General features: G+C 35.7%; 1 protein-coding gene across 1 annotated transcript; it reads left to right on the top strand.

Moving 5' to 3' along the window:
- Positions 1–14,884: 14,884 nt before the first annotated feature.
- On the top strand, positions 14,885–15,817 carry LOC103542689 (olfactory receptor 4C16-like). Its single transcript, XM_008509621.2, has one exon. The coding sequence runs from the start codon at positions 14,885–14,887 to the stop codon at positions 15,815–15,817; it is 933 nt and encodes a 310-aa protein (XP_008507843.2).
- Positions 15,818–16,998: the final 1,181 nt, after the last annotated feature.

Genomic DNA, 16,998 nt, shown 5'->3' with positions numbered 1-16,998 from the left:
GGGATAGCATTGACTCTGTAGATTGCTTTAGGTAATATGGACATTTTAGCTGTGTTTGTTCTTCCAATCCATGTGCATGCAATGTCTTTCCATCTCTTTATGTCGTCATCAATTTCTTTCAATAAAGTCTTGTACTTTTCGTTGTATAGATCCTTCACTTCCTTGGTTAAATTTATCCCAAGGTATTTTTTTTCTTTTTGTTGTGATCCTGAATGGATTGAGTTCTTGAGATCTTTTTCTGTTAGTTCATTGTTAGTGTATAGCAATGCTACTAATTTAGGTATGTTGATTTTATATCCTGCAACTTTGCTGTAGCTGTTGATTATTTCTAATAGTTTTCCCATGGATTCTTTGGGGTTTTCTATATATAAGATCCTGTCGTCTGCAAACAGTGAGAGGTTTACTTCTTCGTTGACTAATTGGATTCCTTTTATTTCTTTTTCCTGCCGAATTGCCCTGGCCAACACTTCCAGTAATATGTTGAATAAGAGTGGTGAAAGTGGGCACCCTTGTCTTCTTCCTATTCTCAGACAGGAGGCTTTCAGTTTTTGTGTGTTGAGTATGTTGTTGGCTGTGGGTTTGTCATATATGGCCTTTATTATGTTGAGGTACTTTCCTTCTATACCCATTTTATTGAGGGTTTTTATCATAAATGGATGTTGGATCTTGTCAAACGCTTTCTCTGCATCTATTGAGATGATCATGTGGTTTTTGTTTCTCATTTTGTTAATGTAGTGTATCACAATGATTGACTTGCAGATGTTGAACCATCCCTGTGTCCCTGGTATAAATCCCACTTGATCATGGTCTATAATCTTTTTGATGTATTGCTGTATTTGGTTTGCCAAAATTTTGTTGAGGATTTTTGCATCTATGTTCATCAGTGATATTGGCCTGTAGTTCTCCTTCTTTGTGTTGTTCTTGTCAGGTTTGGGGATCAGGGTGATGTTGGCTTCATAAAATGTGTTAGGGAGTGCTCCATCTTCCTCAGTTTTCTGGAATAGGTTGAGAAGGGTAGGTATTAAATCTTCTTTGAATGTTTGATAGAATTCTCCAGAGAAGCCGTCTGGTCCTGGACTTTTATTTTTGGGGAAGTTTTTGATTACTGTTTCTCTTTCTTTACTTGTGATTGGTCTATTCAGATTCTCTATTTCTTCCTGCTTCAGTTTGGGGAGGTTGTAAGAGTTTAGGAATGTATCATTTCTTCTAGGTTGTTCAGTTTGTTGGCATATAGTTTTTCATAGTATTCTCTTATGATCCCTTGTATTTCTTTGGTATCTGTTGTGATTTCTCCTCTCTCCTTTCTAATTTTATTAATTTGAGTCTTCTGTCTTTTTTTCTTAGTGAGTCAGGCTAAGGGTTTGTCAATTTTGTTAATTTTTTCGAAGAACCAACTCTCTGTTTCGTTGATCCTTTCTAGTGTCTTTTTTGTTTCAATATCATTTATTTCTGCTCTAATTTTTATTATTTCCCTCCTACTCATTTTGGGCTTTGTTTGTTCTTCTTTTTCTAATTCTGTTAGGTGTCATTTGAGGTTGCTTATCTGAGATTTTTCTTTTTTTTTGTGGTGAGCTGGTATTGCCATGAATTTCCCTCTTAGGACTGCCTTTGCTGCATCCCAAATGAGTTGGTGTGGCATGTTTTCATTTTCATTTGTCTCCAGATAATCTTTTATTTCTTCTTTAATTTCTTCAATAATCCGTTGTTTGTTCTGTAGCATGCTTTTAGTCTCCACGTTTTGCCCCTTTCCCAGCTTTATTCTTGTAGTTGATTTCTAGTTTCATAGCATTGTGATCAGAAAAGATGCTCGATATTATTTCAACCCTCTTGAATTTATTGATGCTTGCTTTGTTTCCCAAGATATGGTCTATCCTTGAGAATGTTCCATGCCCCCTTGAGAAGGATGTGTAATCTGCTGTTTTTGGATGAAGTGTTCTATATATAGCTATTAAGTCCATCTGGCCTAATTTTTCATTTAATTCTATAATTTCCTTGTTGATTTTCTGTTTGGATGATCTGTCCATTGGTGTCAATGGGGTGGTGAGGTCCCCTACTATTATTATATTGTTGTTGATGTTTCCTTTTAGTTTTGTTCAGTTGCTTTACAAATTTTGGTGCTCTTGTGTTGCGTGCACATATATTTATAAGCGTTATGTCATCTTGGTGGAGTGTCCTTTTTATCATTGTAAGCTGCGCCTCTTTGTCTTTCTTTATGTGTTTTGCTCTGAAGTCTACTTTGTCTGATATAAATATGGCAACGCTTGCTTTCTTTTGTTCATTATTAACTTGTAATATTGTCTTCCATCCCTTCACTCAGAGTCTGTGTTTGTCTTTGGGGCTGATTTGTGTTTCCTGGAGGCAGCATATTGTTGGGTCTCGTTCTTTGATCCATCCTGCCACTCTGTGTCTTTTGATTGGAGAGTTCAATCCCTTTACATTTAGAGTGATTATTGAAATGTGGGGGCCTACTGCTGCCATTTTATCACTTTTTTTCCAGTTCTCTTGCATTTCCTTTGTTTCTCGTCCCCTGATCTTTGGACTGCTAATTCTGGTAGGTAAATTTCTGTATTGGCTTTCTTCTTATTTGTAATCTGTGTCTTTATTCTTGTTATTTGTTTAGTGGTTACCAGGTGTTTTGTATAAAACATCTCACAGATGAGATAGTCCATTTTCTGATAGCTTCTTATTTCCTTAAATTAAAACGTTCCATCCCTTTTCTCTTCCCCTTCTAGGTTGTTATTGTCAGATTTTTTTCTCTTCCTTCTTGTGTTGTGAGTTTGTGGTTAAAATGACAGGATTATATTTATTCTTGGTGTTTACCTTCCTTTTATCTTCAATGTTTTATTTAACTTTTGCTAACCTGTTCTGATGGAGAGCTGCTACTTTCTGTTATTGTCCTTCTACTTATCTCGGTTGCTCTGGGTTTTTTAACCCCTTTCCTTTTTTTGATTTTTCAGTTATGAGGGTCTTCCTGAGCATTTCTTGAGCAGGAGGTCTTGCAGCAATGAACTCCCTTAACTTTTGTTTATCTGGGAAAGTTTTTATTTCTCCATCATATTTGAAGTATATATTCTCTGGGGAGAGTATTCTTGGCTGCAAGTTTTTGTCCTCCGAGTCTTGAATATTTCATTCCACTCTCTTCTAGCCTGTAAAGTATCTGCTAAGAAATCTGCTGATAACCTTATGGGGGTTCCTTTGTAGGTTATTTTCTTCTGCCTGGATGCCCTTAGTATTTTCTCTTTGTCATTGGCTTTTGCTAGCTTCACTGCTATATGCCGTGGGGTTGTTCTTCTTACATTGATAAAGTTTGGAGATCTATTGGCTTCTGTCACTTGGAATTCCATCTCTCTCCCCAGGTTTGGAAAGTTCTCAGCCATTATTTCTTTGAACAAGCTTACTGCCCCCTTCTCCTTCTCCTCTCCCTCTGATATATCTATAATCCTTATGTTGCATCTCCTAATTGAGTCAGATAATTCTCGAAGAGTTTCTTCATTTCTTTTTAGTCTTAGTTCTCTCTCCTCCTCTGTCTGCAGCATCTCTATATTCCTATCCTCCAAATTGCTAATTCTGTCCTCCATATTATCGACCCTACTGTTCAGAGTCCAGATTTTTCTTAATGTCCTCCACTGTGTTCTTCATCTCCAGTATTTCTGATTGGTTCTTCTTTAGGGTATCAAGCTCTTTTGTGACATAGCTCCTGCACTCGTTGATTTGTCTATCAGTATTCTCTTTTAACTCGTTGAGTTTTTTAATAATGGCTGTTTTGAATTCATTGTCATTTAGCTTATAGATTTCATTGTCTTTGGGATGGTTTTCTGGGTACTTGTCCTTTTCCTTCTGTTCAGGAGATTTAATATATTTTTTCATTCTGCTTGATGGCGTGGATTTGTGCCTCTGCCTAGAGATAGAGTTTAGTTACTGCTTCCACTTGTCTCTACCGGTGTGGGGGGGAGCAGCTGTTTAGACTGCACCAACAGGGAACTCTGTCAGCTGTTGCTGACTGGAACTGGGCCCCTCCTAATAGTCACAGTGGTCCTGTGGGGTCCCTTGTGAGCTGTGGGGGCAATCGCAAGGGGGCCTCAGGCTGCTGTTGCCTACTGTTGCACACCACCTAGACACACTCCCTCCTTAGGGCCTGCAGTGGTGTTATGGGCTTTCCCAGTGGCCAGGAGCAGGATCCCCTATATTCGCAGCTCTGTCACTGTCAGGGCCCACAAGATCTCACTTGCCCACTATAGGCAGCAGCAGAGCTATGGGTATCATCTGCAGTCTGTGGTTAGCTCACCTAGCTGTGCTACTTTTGCCCCAGGGCCTTCCAGCCTTGTGATTGCTAGTCGGGGCCTCTCCACTAGTGCTGTGCAGAGGCTTTCACTGTGGCTGCTGTTGGACTGTGGATTTTCCCCCTGGGCTGCGGAGCCAGGCTGCTGGAGCTCCAACCAGCCCCTGGCCACTCCCATGGGATCACTGGGTGTCTCTTGCCCCCTCTTGGATACAGCTGGAGTCTGTGAGTCAGAGGTGGCTGGCGGGCTGCTGCCCTGCCTGGAATCCTCCTCTCCCAGAGCCTTCTAGGGTTCTGATTGCTGGGTGGGGCCTCTCTGCTAACACCAGTAGAGGCTTTCCCTGCCACTGGTGTGGGACCATAGAGTTTCCCCCTCTGCCATAGAGCTGGGCCACTGGAGCTCCACCTAGCCCCCGGTGCCCCTTGCCCCGTCTGGGACACAGCCAGAGTCTGTGAGTCTGGCAGTGGCTGGCTGGCTGCTGCCTTGCCTGGGATAATCCTCTTCGGGAGCCTCCCAGTGTTCTGAATGCTGGGTAGGGCCTCTCTGCTAATGGCGAGTAGAGGCTTTCTCTGCTGCTGGTGCAGGACCATGGAGTTTCCCCCTGGGCTTAGGTATAATCGTGTGAGGCTTAGGTAGGGCTGCAGTCACCTGTTTCCACCGTCACTCTGCCGGTGTGTGCACACTCCAGCCCTCTTGCCTGGTGATGCTATGGGGGTGTCTGCTGGAAGAAAGCCGCTTGCAGGTACTAGGCTGTCTGGGGGTCAGGGGTTGGAGAGTTTTCACCTATCTCCACCTCCTCCCAGGCGGAAGTCTGTCCACCTTCCAATATATAGCAGCATCAGTCTCTCAGGCATCCTCAGATGCTATACGGGTGTAGATTCGAAGGGGGAGAGACAAAGAAGACTACTCACTCTGCCATCTTGGTGATGTCATCTCTGTGCATTGATTTTTTTACCTTGAAAATTGGTGAATTTGCTCATTCATTCTAAATTTCTTTTGGTTGAGTCTTTAGGATTTTCTGTACATAAGATAGTATCATTGGAAAACAGATAAAGCATTACTTTCTCCAAAGATGCCTCATTTATTTTTCTTGCTTAATTGCTCTGGCTAGAATTTCCAGTACTGTGGTGAATAAGAGTGGTGAGAGCGGAAACACTTGTCTTTTTCCTGATCTTAGAGGAAAAGCTTTCAGATTTTCACCATTGAATATGATGCTATTCATGGATTTGTCATATATGCCCTTTATTACATTGAGTTATACTTCTTGCATATGCAAATTGTTGAGTGTTTTTATCATGAAAGTGTGCTGTGTTTTGTCAAATGTCTTTTCTTTATCTATTGAGATGATGATATGATTTTTGTCTTTCATCCTAATATGGTATATCACATTTATTGATTTGTGTATGTTGAACCATCATTGCATCCCAGCCACAACTCTCTTTAGACTATCGTGTATAATCTTTAACATGTTGATGAATTCAATTTGCAATATTTGGGGGTAATTGTTGCATCTATATTGACACGGTATATTGGCCTGTAGTTTTCCTTTCCTGCAATGTCCTTATCTGGCTTTGATGTCAGGGTAATGCTGGCCTCATAAAATTATTTAGGTGTGTTCCTTCCTCTTCAAAGTTTTGGAGAAAATATTTCATCATGACCCTCATTTGCATTTCCCTGATGAATTGAGATGTTGAACACCATTTCATATATTTGTTAGCTATTTGAATTTCTTCTTTTGAAGAGTGTTTATTTATATCCTTGGCCCATTTTTAATTGGGTAATTTGTATTTTGGGTACTGAAATATATATGTTCCTTATATATTATCAATACTCACCCTGTCTTTGATACATGATTTGCAATTATTTTTCCCATTCCGTACATACCTTTTTATTATGTGATTTTTTTTTTCTGTGCAGAAGCTTCTAAGGTTGATGTTTAATTTCACTTGCATATTTTTGCATTGGTTGCTTTTGTTTTTGGTGTCATGCCCAAAAAATTATTGTCAAGGCCAACATCAAGAAAGTTTTTCCCTGTGTTTTCTAGGATTTTTATGGTTTTAAGACTTATATTTGAGTATTTAATCCATTTTTTAATTGACTTTTGTGTATTTTGTGAGATAGGAGCCCTATTTCAGACTTTTGCATATAGATATACAGTTTTCCTGATATCTTTTATTGAAGAGACTATCCTTTTCACATTAGGTGTTCTTGTCTCCCCTGTCAAAGATCAGTTGGCTATCCATACATGGGTTTATGTCTGGATTCTCTAATCTGTTCCATGGGTCTATCTACCTGTTTTTGTTATGCTAGTACCTTATTACTTTGATTACTATAGCCTTGTAATATAATTTTAGATCAGGAGTTATGATGTCTCAGCCTTTTTCTTCTTACTCAATATGCTTGGCTATTAGGGGTCTTTTGTGGTTCCATATGAGTTTTAGTGTTGTTTTCTATCTATTTCTGTAAAAAAAAAATCATTGGGATTTTACACAGATTGCATTGACTCTGTAGATCACTTAAGACATTTTAACAGTACTAGTTATTTTAACACATGAATATGAGATGTCCTTCTATTTTTGTGTGTCTTTTTAAATTTTCTTCATTGATGTTTTATAATTTTCAGTGTATAATATTTATATCTCTTTGGGTAGGTTAATTCCTATGTATTTATTCTTTTTATTGCTAATGTGAATGGGATTGTGTTCTTTGTTTATTTTTTGATGAGGAAGATGGGCTCTGAGCTAACATCTGTTGCCAACCTTCCTCTTTTGCTTGAGGAAGATTGTTGCTGAGCTAACATTTGTATGAATCTTCCTCTATTTTCTATGTGGGACACCACCACAGTATGGCTTGATGAGTGGTATGGAGGTCTGCACCTGGGATCTAAAACTGCAAACTCTGGGCCACTGAAGAGGAGTGCACAAGTTTAACCACTATGCCACTGGACTGGCCCTGGGATTGTGTTAATTTCCATTGCAGATACATCATTTTTTCTGTATTCCAAGATAACTGATTTTTATACTTTGATTTTGAACCTGGCAACTTTACTGAATTTATTAGTTCTAACAATCTTGTGTTGAGTCTTTGGCTTTTCTATGCATAGGGTCATACCATCTAGGGACAGGTAATTTTACCTCTTCTCCATTGACTTGGTCACCTTTTATTTTCTTTACTTGCCTAATTGCCATGGCTAGGACTTTCAGTACTATGTTGAATTAAAGCGGTGAGAGGGGACATCCTTGTCTTGTTCTAGATCTTAGAAGAAAAGCTGTCAGTTTCTCATCACTGAGTATGATGTTAGCTATGGATTTTTATATAAGCCCTTATTTTGTTGAGTTCTATTCCTCCTATACTTATTTTGTTGTTTTTATTATGAAAAGATATGGAATTATGTCAAAGGCTTTTTCTGCCTCTATTGAGATAATCGAGTTATTTTTGTCTTTCATTCTGTTAATGAAATGTTAAAGGGTGTGTAACATTTAATGATTTTCAGATGTTGAACTATCCTTTCATCCCAATATAAATCTCTATTGGTTGTGATGAATGATCTTTTTAATGTGCTTTGAATTTTTTGCTAGTATTTGAGTGAAGATTTTTGCATCAATGTTTATCAGAAAAATTGGCATATTGGCATATAGTTTTCTTTCCTTGAGCTGTCTTTGTCTGATTTTGAAGTTGGGGTGATGCTAGTCTCAAAATAAAGAGTTTAGACGTGTTCCCTCCTCTACTTTTTGGGAGGGTTGGTATTAATAATTATTTGAATATTGGGTAGAATTCATCCATGAAGCCACCTGGTCCTGGACGTTTCTTTGTTAGAAAGTTTTTGATTCAATCTTATTTCCTATTGGTCTGTTCAGACTTTCTATTTCTTATTGATTCAGTCTTGATAGGTTGTCTATTTCTAGGAATTTATTGATTTCTTCTAGGTTATCCAGTTTGTTGGAATATAATTATTTATAATTGTCCTCTTTACAATCCTTTATATTTCTATGTCATCCATTGAACTGTCTCCTTCATTTCTAATTTTATTTATTTGCCTTCTTTTATTCTTAATCTAACTAAGCCTTTATTGATTTTATCTTTTCAAAATATAAATTATTTTCATTGATTTTTCTATTGTTTTTCTTGTCCCTATTTCATTTATTTCTGCTCTAATCTTTACTATTTTCTTTCCTCTATTATTTTTTGGGTTAAGTTAATGCGTTTTCCATTACTGTCGGATGAAAATTTCTGTATATGTCTGTTAGGTCTATTTAGTCTATTGTGGTGTTTAAGTCAATTATTTCCTTATCAATTTTCTGCCTAGATGTTCTATCCAGTATTGAAATGGCAGTATTGAAGTGTCCTAATATTAACACAATATTCTCTTTCTCTCTGCAGTTATGCTAATATTTGCTTTATATATTTAGATGCTCTGATAGTGAGTACATATATATTTATAATTGTTATATTCTCTTGATGAATTGATCCCTTTATATAATCCCATTATATAATGTCCTTTATCTCTGACCATTTTTTCACTTAAAGACTACTTTGTCTAAGTATGGCCACATCTGCTCCTTTTTATTTATTATTAGCATTGGATATCTTTTTCCATGCCTTCACTTTCATAATATTCATGTCCTGAAACTAAAGTTGGTTTTCTTATAGACAGTTTATAGTAGAGTCTTGCTTTTTCTTTTTTAAATCCATTCAACTACTTTGTATCTTCTGATTGGAGATTTTAATCAAAGCACATTTAAAGTTATTATTGATATGGAATGGTTTATTATTACATTTTGTTATTTATTTATGTGTGTCTTGTATTTTCTTTTGTTACCCTATTCTTCTCTTGCAGTTTTCCTCTGTGTTTTGTTTTGTTAATTTTTTGAAGTGATATTCTTTCATTCCTTTCTATTTTTCTCATTTGTGTCACCTATAAGTGTTTTAGGTGAGACTTACATAAAGCATATTATTGTTATCATAGTGTGTTTTAGTTATAACATCTTAACATCAATCACATTCACACTTTTACTTCTTCCCTCACATTTTATAATAATTTAATTGATATCACACTGTATATCTATCTGTATTGTGTCTCCATTAAACAAATTTGTAGTTATAGTTATTCTTAAAACTTCTGTTTTTTATCATTTATGCTAAAATTAGGAGAGGTTTACAAACCACTATTAAAGTAGAAAATTATTCTGTATATGTCTATATATAAGTGTTTAAAATAAGTTTTAAGCTTTAACATGTGTTCATGTTGTTGTTTGTTGTCCTTTCCTTTCAGTTTAAAGAAGACTCTTTAGCATTTGTTGTAAGGAAGGTCTGATGCTACCGAATTCTCTCAGCTTTTGTTTGTGTAAAAATGTATATCATCTTTATTTTTAAAAGACACTTTTTTGGGGTATTGAATTCTTGCTTGGCAATTTTTTTCATCCAGCACTTTGAATATAGCATCTCACCCTTCTCTTCTGAAGAGTTTCTGCTGATAAATACAGGGAGGGCTAACTTAAGGCTCTGGTTAATATCAGAGATGTTTCTGGGTGATATACTTCTTTTTTTATGAATGACACTATTTTTATTCTTTCTGTTCCTTACCACCCTCTCCACCATTCATTAATTTTATTCTCCATTTTCACTGGTCCTGTTGGTCACTCTGAAACACTTAACAACTCCAAACCCTTATTTGTATGTGGCTAATGAGGATTAATTTTCTATTCTTGTAGGCTGAATACACAAATAAAAAGTTAAGTTTATTATGTATAACGTGATTCTGACTAACAAAGGGAAGAAACTTTAGGGAATAATACTTTCTAGGATGCTAATAACTTATTTCATTATTTCTTAAAGTAGTCCCCCTGGAACACAGACAAGAACATTTTTTTTCAGTGTTCTGTGATAAGGCTACTATGAAAAAAGGTTGGCCAGACTTGACACCATTCAGAGTCTTCTAACAGGTAAGTGACAGATTATACCAATTCTTTTACACAGAGAGGCATCATTACAAATAATCCAGAAGAATTTTCTAGGATATTTCCATATTTATTTTCACTATACTGTTTCCACATATTCTGAGAAAGGAATAGAAATAAAAGAACAACATACATTTTTTTTAAGATTGAGTGTCAATATAGGAAGTAAGTAGAATAAGTATGTGTTGGGTAAAATGATTTATAAAAGTTTTATGAACACCAGGTATGTCAAAAGCCATCATTGCAGTTTGGGAATACAGGAATGTATGCCATGTGTTATGATTTATTACACTTTCTAGAGATGACAGAGTGTAGAAAAGTTCACAAATGATTTTGTCATAAGGTAGTGTGACAAGACTAGTCCTTACTAAGAGCTATGGGTTCTGGAAAGTTAGAAATGCTTGCATCTATTTAGAAATTATAGAAAAGGCTAATGGAGGCAGTAGCTTCTGGAGAATGTCAGCTTTTCCATCTCCAAGAGGCATTTTTGAATAGAATTTGTATATTGGGATATAAAATTATTACTCCTTGTATGCTTCTAAAATTATATCATAAGAATGCAGTTTGCAGTTGACACACTTCTGAGATTTAATTTAAAAGTAGAATGACTATTCAGAGTAAGCTCAAAGGAAACATGACAATGAGGAGACCAAAAGCTGAAGATAGCATACCATATATTAAGGTGAAAGATAACATACCATATATGTGGGAGGAGAGTTCCCGAAAATGTTTTGGGTAAAAATATTCCCTTTTTGCTAATATTTGCCCCTGCTCAATGTTCTTCCACATGTGACCTTATCTATCCTTACTTTTCCATAGGTTCCTGCTCACTTTAGTAAGATTTGGAAAGAGGAATAGCTAAATATTAATTTCATGTCATTTGGGGCAAACAGATATAGGAAACATAAGTAATTGGTATTAAGGTTCACAATCATCTTTTGATTCTCAGGTAAAGCTGTCCCCATGGCATCTCTTGAATAGATAAGCAGGAATCATTTGATTCAGTTATCCAGAGTGCTGAGTTCAAGGAAGGTAGATTATATTACTCTTTTATTTGGACTTTTGAGGGGTAAGTAATCTCTGGAAAACTTATTAACATTCCCACAGAGACTTGTAAGTTCTGTGTAGAAATAAACTGAGTGTAACGATTTTTCTAAAGACTGAAATCTAGTGTGACTCATTTAAGGAGGGGTAGGTAGTTTAAGAGACACTGCCTAAGGAAAGCAATTCTTCTCACTGCAGCATCTGCAATAAAACATGAAAGCATAAAAGAAGCCACCTACCAATCTGTTTTACACCCTTATCTATTCTCCACCTTTTCCTGTCTTCTTTTCTTTTAATACTTCTTTGTTTCCCACTCATTCTCAAACCAACACATGCTCTTATTATTGTTTTGGCAAATTTAGCCATTTTAAAATTGGCTCATGTTGTCTGAAGAGTTGAGGTGAGTACAGTAGTTGTTAGAAGATGCACTATGTTACCAGTGCTGTTTTGTGTCTGTATCACTGTAACCTGTTTTTGTGTCAGATTCCATTGACAATCTGATGAAAGGTGTTAATGCTACTTTGGGGGGGGGAACTGCACATGTGGTCATACACATACCACACATAAAAAACATGAATCAATACTAGAAAGATAAGAAAAATGTCTCTTTTTTACCCTTAAGGGCGTAGAATTCATGAACAAAATGCTTGAAGATGATCCTTGTTATAGATGTCAGAAATTCAATTGCTTACATGCCATGTGGTGCTGTTCAGAGTACATCTTCTACGCCAGGTTGCACACTATTCAAACTTATGAAAATTGATCTCAGTTTTTTTTTCTGGTATTATAAATTGGAAGTATATTTTCTCTCTACCATTCACAATAGATAGGAGGCCCCAGTAAATTTATGTTGTAAATGTGTTTTGTAAACAGGATAGTTCAACAAAAATGAGATAAACATTATTACATTTTAAAAGGTAGTAGAGAATATTAAATTTAAAAGCTTTTACTGAGCACCTCCAAAGTACAAGGCAGTGGGTTGGAACTGTGGAAAATAAAATCCTGAGAACACATAGATTTCCAATATTCTAATTCCAGGAAGAAAGCTAAACTAACTACACTCATTCTAGTTTTATAAGAAAAAATATCTAACATTATAAGAAAAGCTATTTTAAAAATGCCCTTAGAGAGCAGGAGAATGAATTTCCCTCCACACAGGCAATCATCAAAAGCCATCTGGAGGATTTTTCTCAGCAGTTCAGTCCCAAAGTTCACAGAAGGTTGAAGTAGCTAACAATGAAAAGATGTTCTGGGAAGAAAGAAGAAGGAAAGTTGAGTTTGGATCCACCCCAACTATTTATTTTTAATCCTTGGCTTCTACACTACTTCCATTATGGAGATTCACTTGATTTATTGACGAGTCTTTGTATGCTCCCATTACATTGTGAACATATCAATAAATATTTGTTGATTCAAGAGCTATAGTCTCTCTTTTCTAAATCATGGGATATTATAGATTACAAAATAGATTTAAAAATCCTTTTGTTTAACAGAACAGGGACTCCTTGAAATGTATTTGAGGCCACAGAGAATATCTTCCAAAGTCAATAGATTTCTGATTAAAATAGTCTGGATGGTTTGGAACATGAATGGATGGAAATGAAATTTATGGAGGCTGAGTGGAGTATAGTTTTTTAATGTCATCATGAAACTATTGATTAAATATTTGATGAAGATCCATAATTATTAATGTTAACTAAATTGCATATATTGATTACTCTTAATTTTTAATTATGTACATCCTAAAGCAAAACAAAAATAATGTTTGTTCTAGAAATTGACAGGCTAGTAGGATTGATAATATGCAAACCAAAAAGTATGCCGTCAAGAGAGTGGCCAAAGTCATTGACTAAATAGAGTGACAAAGACTGTCTCATCATCTTCCTTCCACTCCCTACCATACTTTCAAATGCTGAAATTACATGATGCAACACTCATTTAAGTGAACAAAGGAAAGAATAATCTCATTGTGAGGATTAAGATACTAAGACTTACTTTTGTTATAGTTTCAGGTCATCCTCAGATCTGATCTTCAGATCAGTCCAAGATTACAAAGTCCAAAGAGAATTATTTTTATCCTTGGCACATGATGTTGCATAATTTCATTTTCTGAAGAGCTGATTTTGATTTGGAGGAAGATAAGAGAATTTTCAAGTCTATTGAGCAGAAGAAAATTTTCTAAAGAAAAGAAAAAATATATGAGGGTAATTTTTTGTCTATGCAATCTGTAATTGAGCTTTGGTCCACTCACAACTTTCAAGACAATATATTTGATGTATGAGTGAGATTTGGAAGAAAGACATAGGATAAGTAAGTTTTCAAGATTATCTTTAAACATATCACAATTTACGTTATATTTTTACTTGCATATAGTGCATCTTCCAATATCAATTTGACAAGAAATATCTAGAGAAAAGTTTTCTTCTTCAAAATGAGGATCATGATAATATTCCTTTTCAAATTGAAAGAAAGAAGTCTTCATTGAAAGAATGATATTTCAAAGTTCAGTAATCACTGATTTTGCTAAAACAGGAAAAAATAACGAAATCTTTTTCTGGGTAACTACTATACCTCTTTCTAAAAGTCACATCTCCCCCCCATTTCTGCTTCTCTGTTCTGTTTCATGAATATGACGTTTAAGGGACTACAATCATGATCTGGTCCTAGACCATCTGCCTGGTGACACTCAACAAAATCCCCTCTAGATTTTCAATGCTTAAGCTAAAACTTGAATTGTGAAAACAAACTATTAAGTAGTATCCCCCTTTAACTTAGAAATGTAACTTCAGGAACTCTAAGGAGTGCTTCTCCGAAGTTGAAGAAATACGTATAGAAATGATGTATTTGACATCTTATTAACTATCAAAGAACATTTCTGTTCATTAATGTTTGTCGATGGTGCTTGAAGGTTGAAACAGATTATTAAAGGCTATAAGTTGTTTCTTGTTTCTTCTTTGAAGTTAGAATATCTGGAAGATAATGTACAGAGAGTGGAGAACATTAGATATTTCTAAATAATGTACATTTGTATAAATGTGTATAACAACATGTGATACATATAAATGTATAAAGTATACATTCTTTATCTTGTCCTAGTGGTGTGTGAGTTGCATATTATTATTCATGGACCTGTAAGGGCAGTTAAGTATAGTCTAAGTAAGTATTACACCATACAAAACATGGGCTCCAAGATTTATTAAAATGAAAAAATTGAAGGAAATAATAAAATGAACACTATTTCTTAATCTTACATTTATTGAATTGGCAAAATTAATCAGAATAATGTCAACACTAACAAATTGTTGTATTTAGAGAGTGCTGAAGGACAGTATCACATTCATGAGTTTATTTGAGACTCAGTCTGTCCAATGAATTGGTCATTAAAAATTGAGTAACAAAGTATTGAAGTAACATTAAGAAATCACAGAATATACCTGATGAATAATATTTAATTTTGCTTAAAATTTGCAATAATCTCACATAGCACCATAAATTAATTTGCTTAAAACAATCCATAATATGTCATAACACACCATAAATTAATTCCTTTATTTTTTGCAGATAATCTATTTCACACTGATCCTTTCTCCTCATTCATGAATCATGCAGCTGAACCATAATGTGACTGAGTTCATTCTGCTTGGATTGACCCAGGATCCTGTTAGGAAGAAGATAGTGTTTGTCACTTTCTTAATTTTCTACTTAGGGACATTGCTGGGTAGCTTGCTGATTATTACTACTATCAAAACCAGTCAGGCACTTGAGAGTCCAATGTACTTCTTCCTTTTCCACTTATCCTTATCTGATACTTGCTTCTCCACTTCCATAGCACCCAGAATGATTGTGGACGCCCTTTTGAAAAATACCACTATCTCTTTCAGTGAGTGCATAATCCAAATCTTTTCATTGCATTTCTTTGGTTGCCTAGAGATCTTCATCCTAATTCTCATGGCTGTTGACCGCTATGTGGCCATCTGTAAGCCCCTGCACTACATGACCATCATGAGCCTACAGGTCTGTGGTGCATTGGTGGCTGTGGCCTGGGTGGGATCCTGTGTGCATTCTTCAGCACAGATTATTCTTGCCTTGAGTTTACCTTTCTGTGGTCCCAATGTAATCGATCACTATTTCTGTGACTTGCAGCCTTTGTTGAAACTTGCCTGTGCAGACACCTATTTGGTCAATCTACTCTTGGTGTCCAATAGTGGAGCCATTTGTATGGTGAGTTTTGTCATGCTGATGTTCTCCTATGTTATCATCTTGTATTCGCTGAGAAATCACAGTGCTGAAGGGAGGAGAAAAGCCCTCTCCACCTGCATTTCCCACATCATCGTGGTCATCTTGTTCTTTGGTCCTTGCATATTTATATACACACGCCCTGCATCCACCTTCCCCATGGACAAGATGATAGCTGTGTTTTATACAATTGGAACACCTTTGTTCAACCCTCTGATTTATACACTGAGAAATGCAGAAGTGAAGAATTCCATGAGAAAGTTATGGAGCAAGAAATTGATCTCAGATGACAAAAGATGAATGGAAGTTTCAATTTTTTCTTAATAAGCGTGAATTGACATGGAAATTTATAGAGACTATGATCTTATTGTGGAATTATTAAAATCCTAACTTAGGGCATGAGAGTTAGTTCCTTTAGGAAAATAAGGAATGTAAACACAAAGGGTTAATGTTGATTCAAATTTATGAAGAGGTAGAAAGAGCACCAGGTACAAACTGATATATAGGTCCCCTGCCTAATATATTGTTCACTGCTGTGTCTCTGCCTCTTGCCTTCTTAGTATCACTTCTTGTTTTGATTTAGTGTTTTTCCTGCACCTTATCATGTTGACTTCTGATGTTTTCTGCTTCTATATTAACCCTCCCTCCCATGCTTATATCCACTGCCTAGCTATTTTTACCTCTTCCATAGGGTTTCATTTACTAGACATGATTCTCATCATGTTTGATCTTGGACCTTTAACTTAGTTGTTTTCTCTGACTCAGCAAAAAGTACCACAATTAAAATAATTGTAGAAAGTTCAAACAGTAAGGGACGATATAAATTCTAGTAATGCCCTTTCTTATTCTTGAGCATTTACTCCAAATTCTAACCATGTGTTTACCTGGATCTTTCTCGGTGACATAACAGTGAGAAAATTCACCCTTCTGAGGTAGGTTTTGATGTTAGGAAAGTTTTGACAATTGGGTGTTTACTTAATAATTTTCTTTTGATAAAGTATAATTTATGCTCCTAACTTAATTCCTTCTAATTTGTGTGTGTATGGTGGGGGGCATATGGCTTCCACTGAAACATAATTTAATCATAGCATAGATGACCCAAATTAAGGGTAATGTATTTATGTAGTCTAGAAGTAGACTAATCAATTTATGTTATGGAATTTTAAAATATAAATGAAGTAAAACAAGGGATAAGATAATCTTAAGATGAATATTATGTTTTAAAACAGCAATATTTACATGAGAGCTATGAATTATAAATATCCTTTCTGGAAAATGTAAGATTGTGGAAACAGTAAAAAATCAGTGGTTACCAGAGGTTCAGGGAGAGGGGAGAAGTGTTAAATAGTTTGAGCACAGATCATTTTTAGGGAAGGAAACTATCATTTATGATACCGTAATGATGGATACATGGCATAATGCACATGTGAAAACCCATAAAACTGCACAATACAAAGCGTAAGGCCTAATGTAAACTTTAA

Source organism: Equus przewalskii, chromosome 11 (genome assembly GCF_037783145.1).
Source record: "Equus przewalskii isolate Varuska chromosome 11, EquPr2, whole genome shotgun sequence".
Lineage (NCBI taxonomy): Eukaryota > Metazoa > Chordata > Mammalia > Perissodactyla > Equidae > Equus > Equus przewalskii.
The sequence above is the reverse complement of the archived record's forward strand: the minus strand, read 5'-3'. Positions and strand labels throughout refer to the sequence as shown.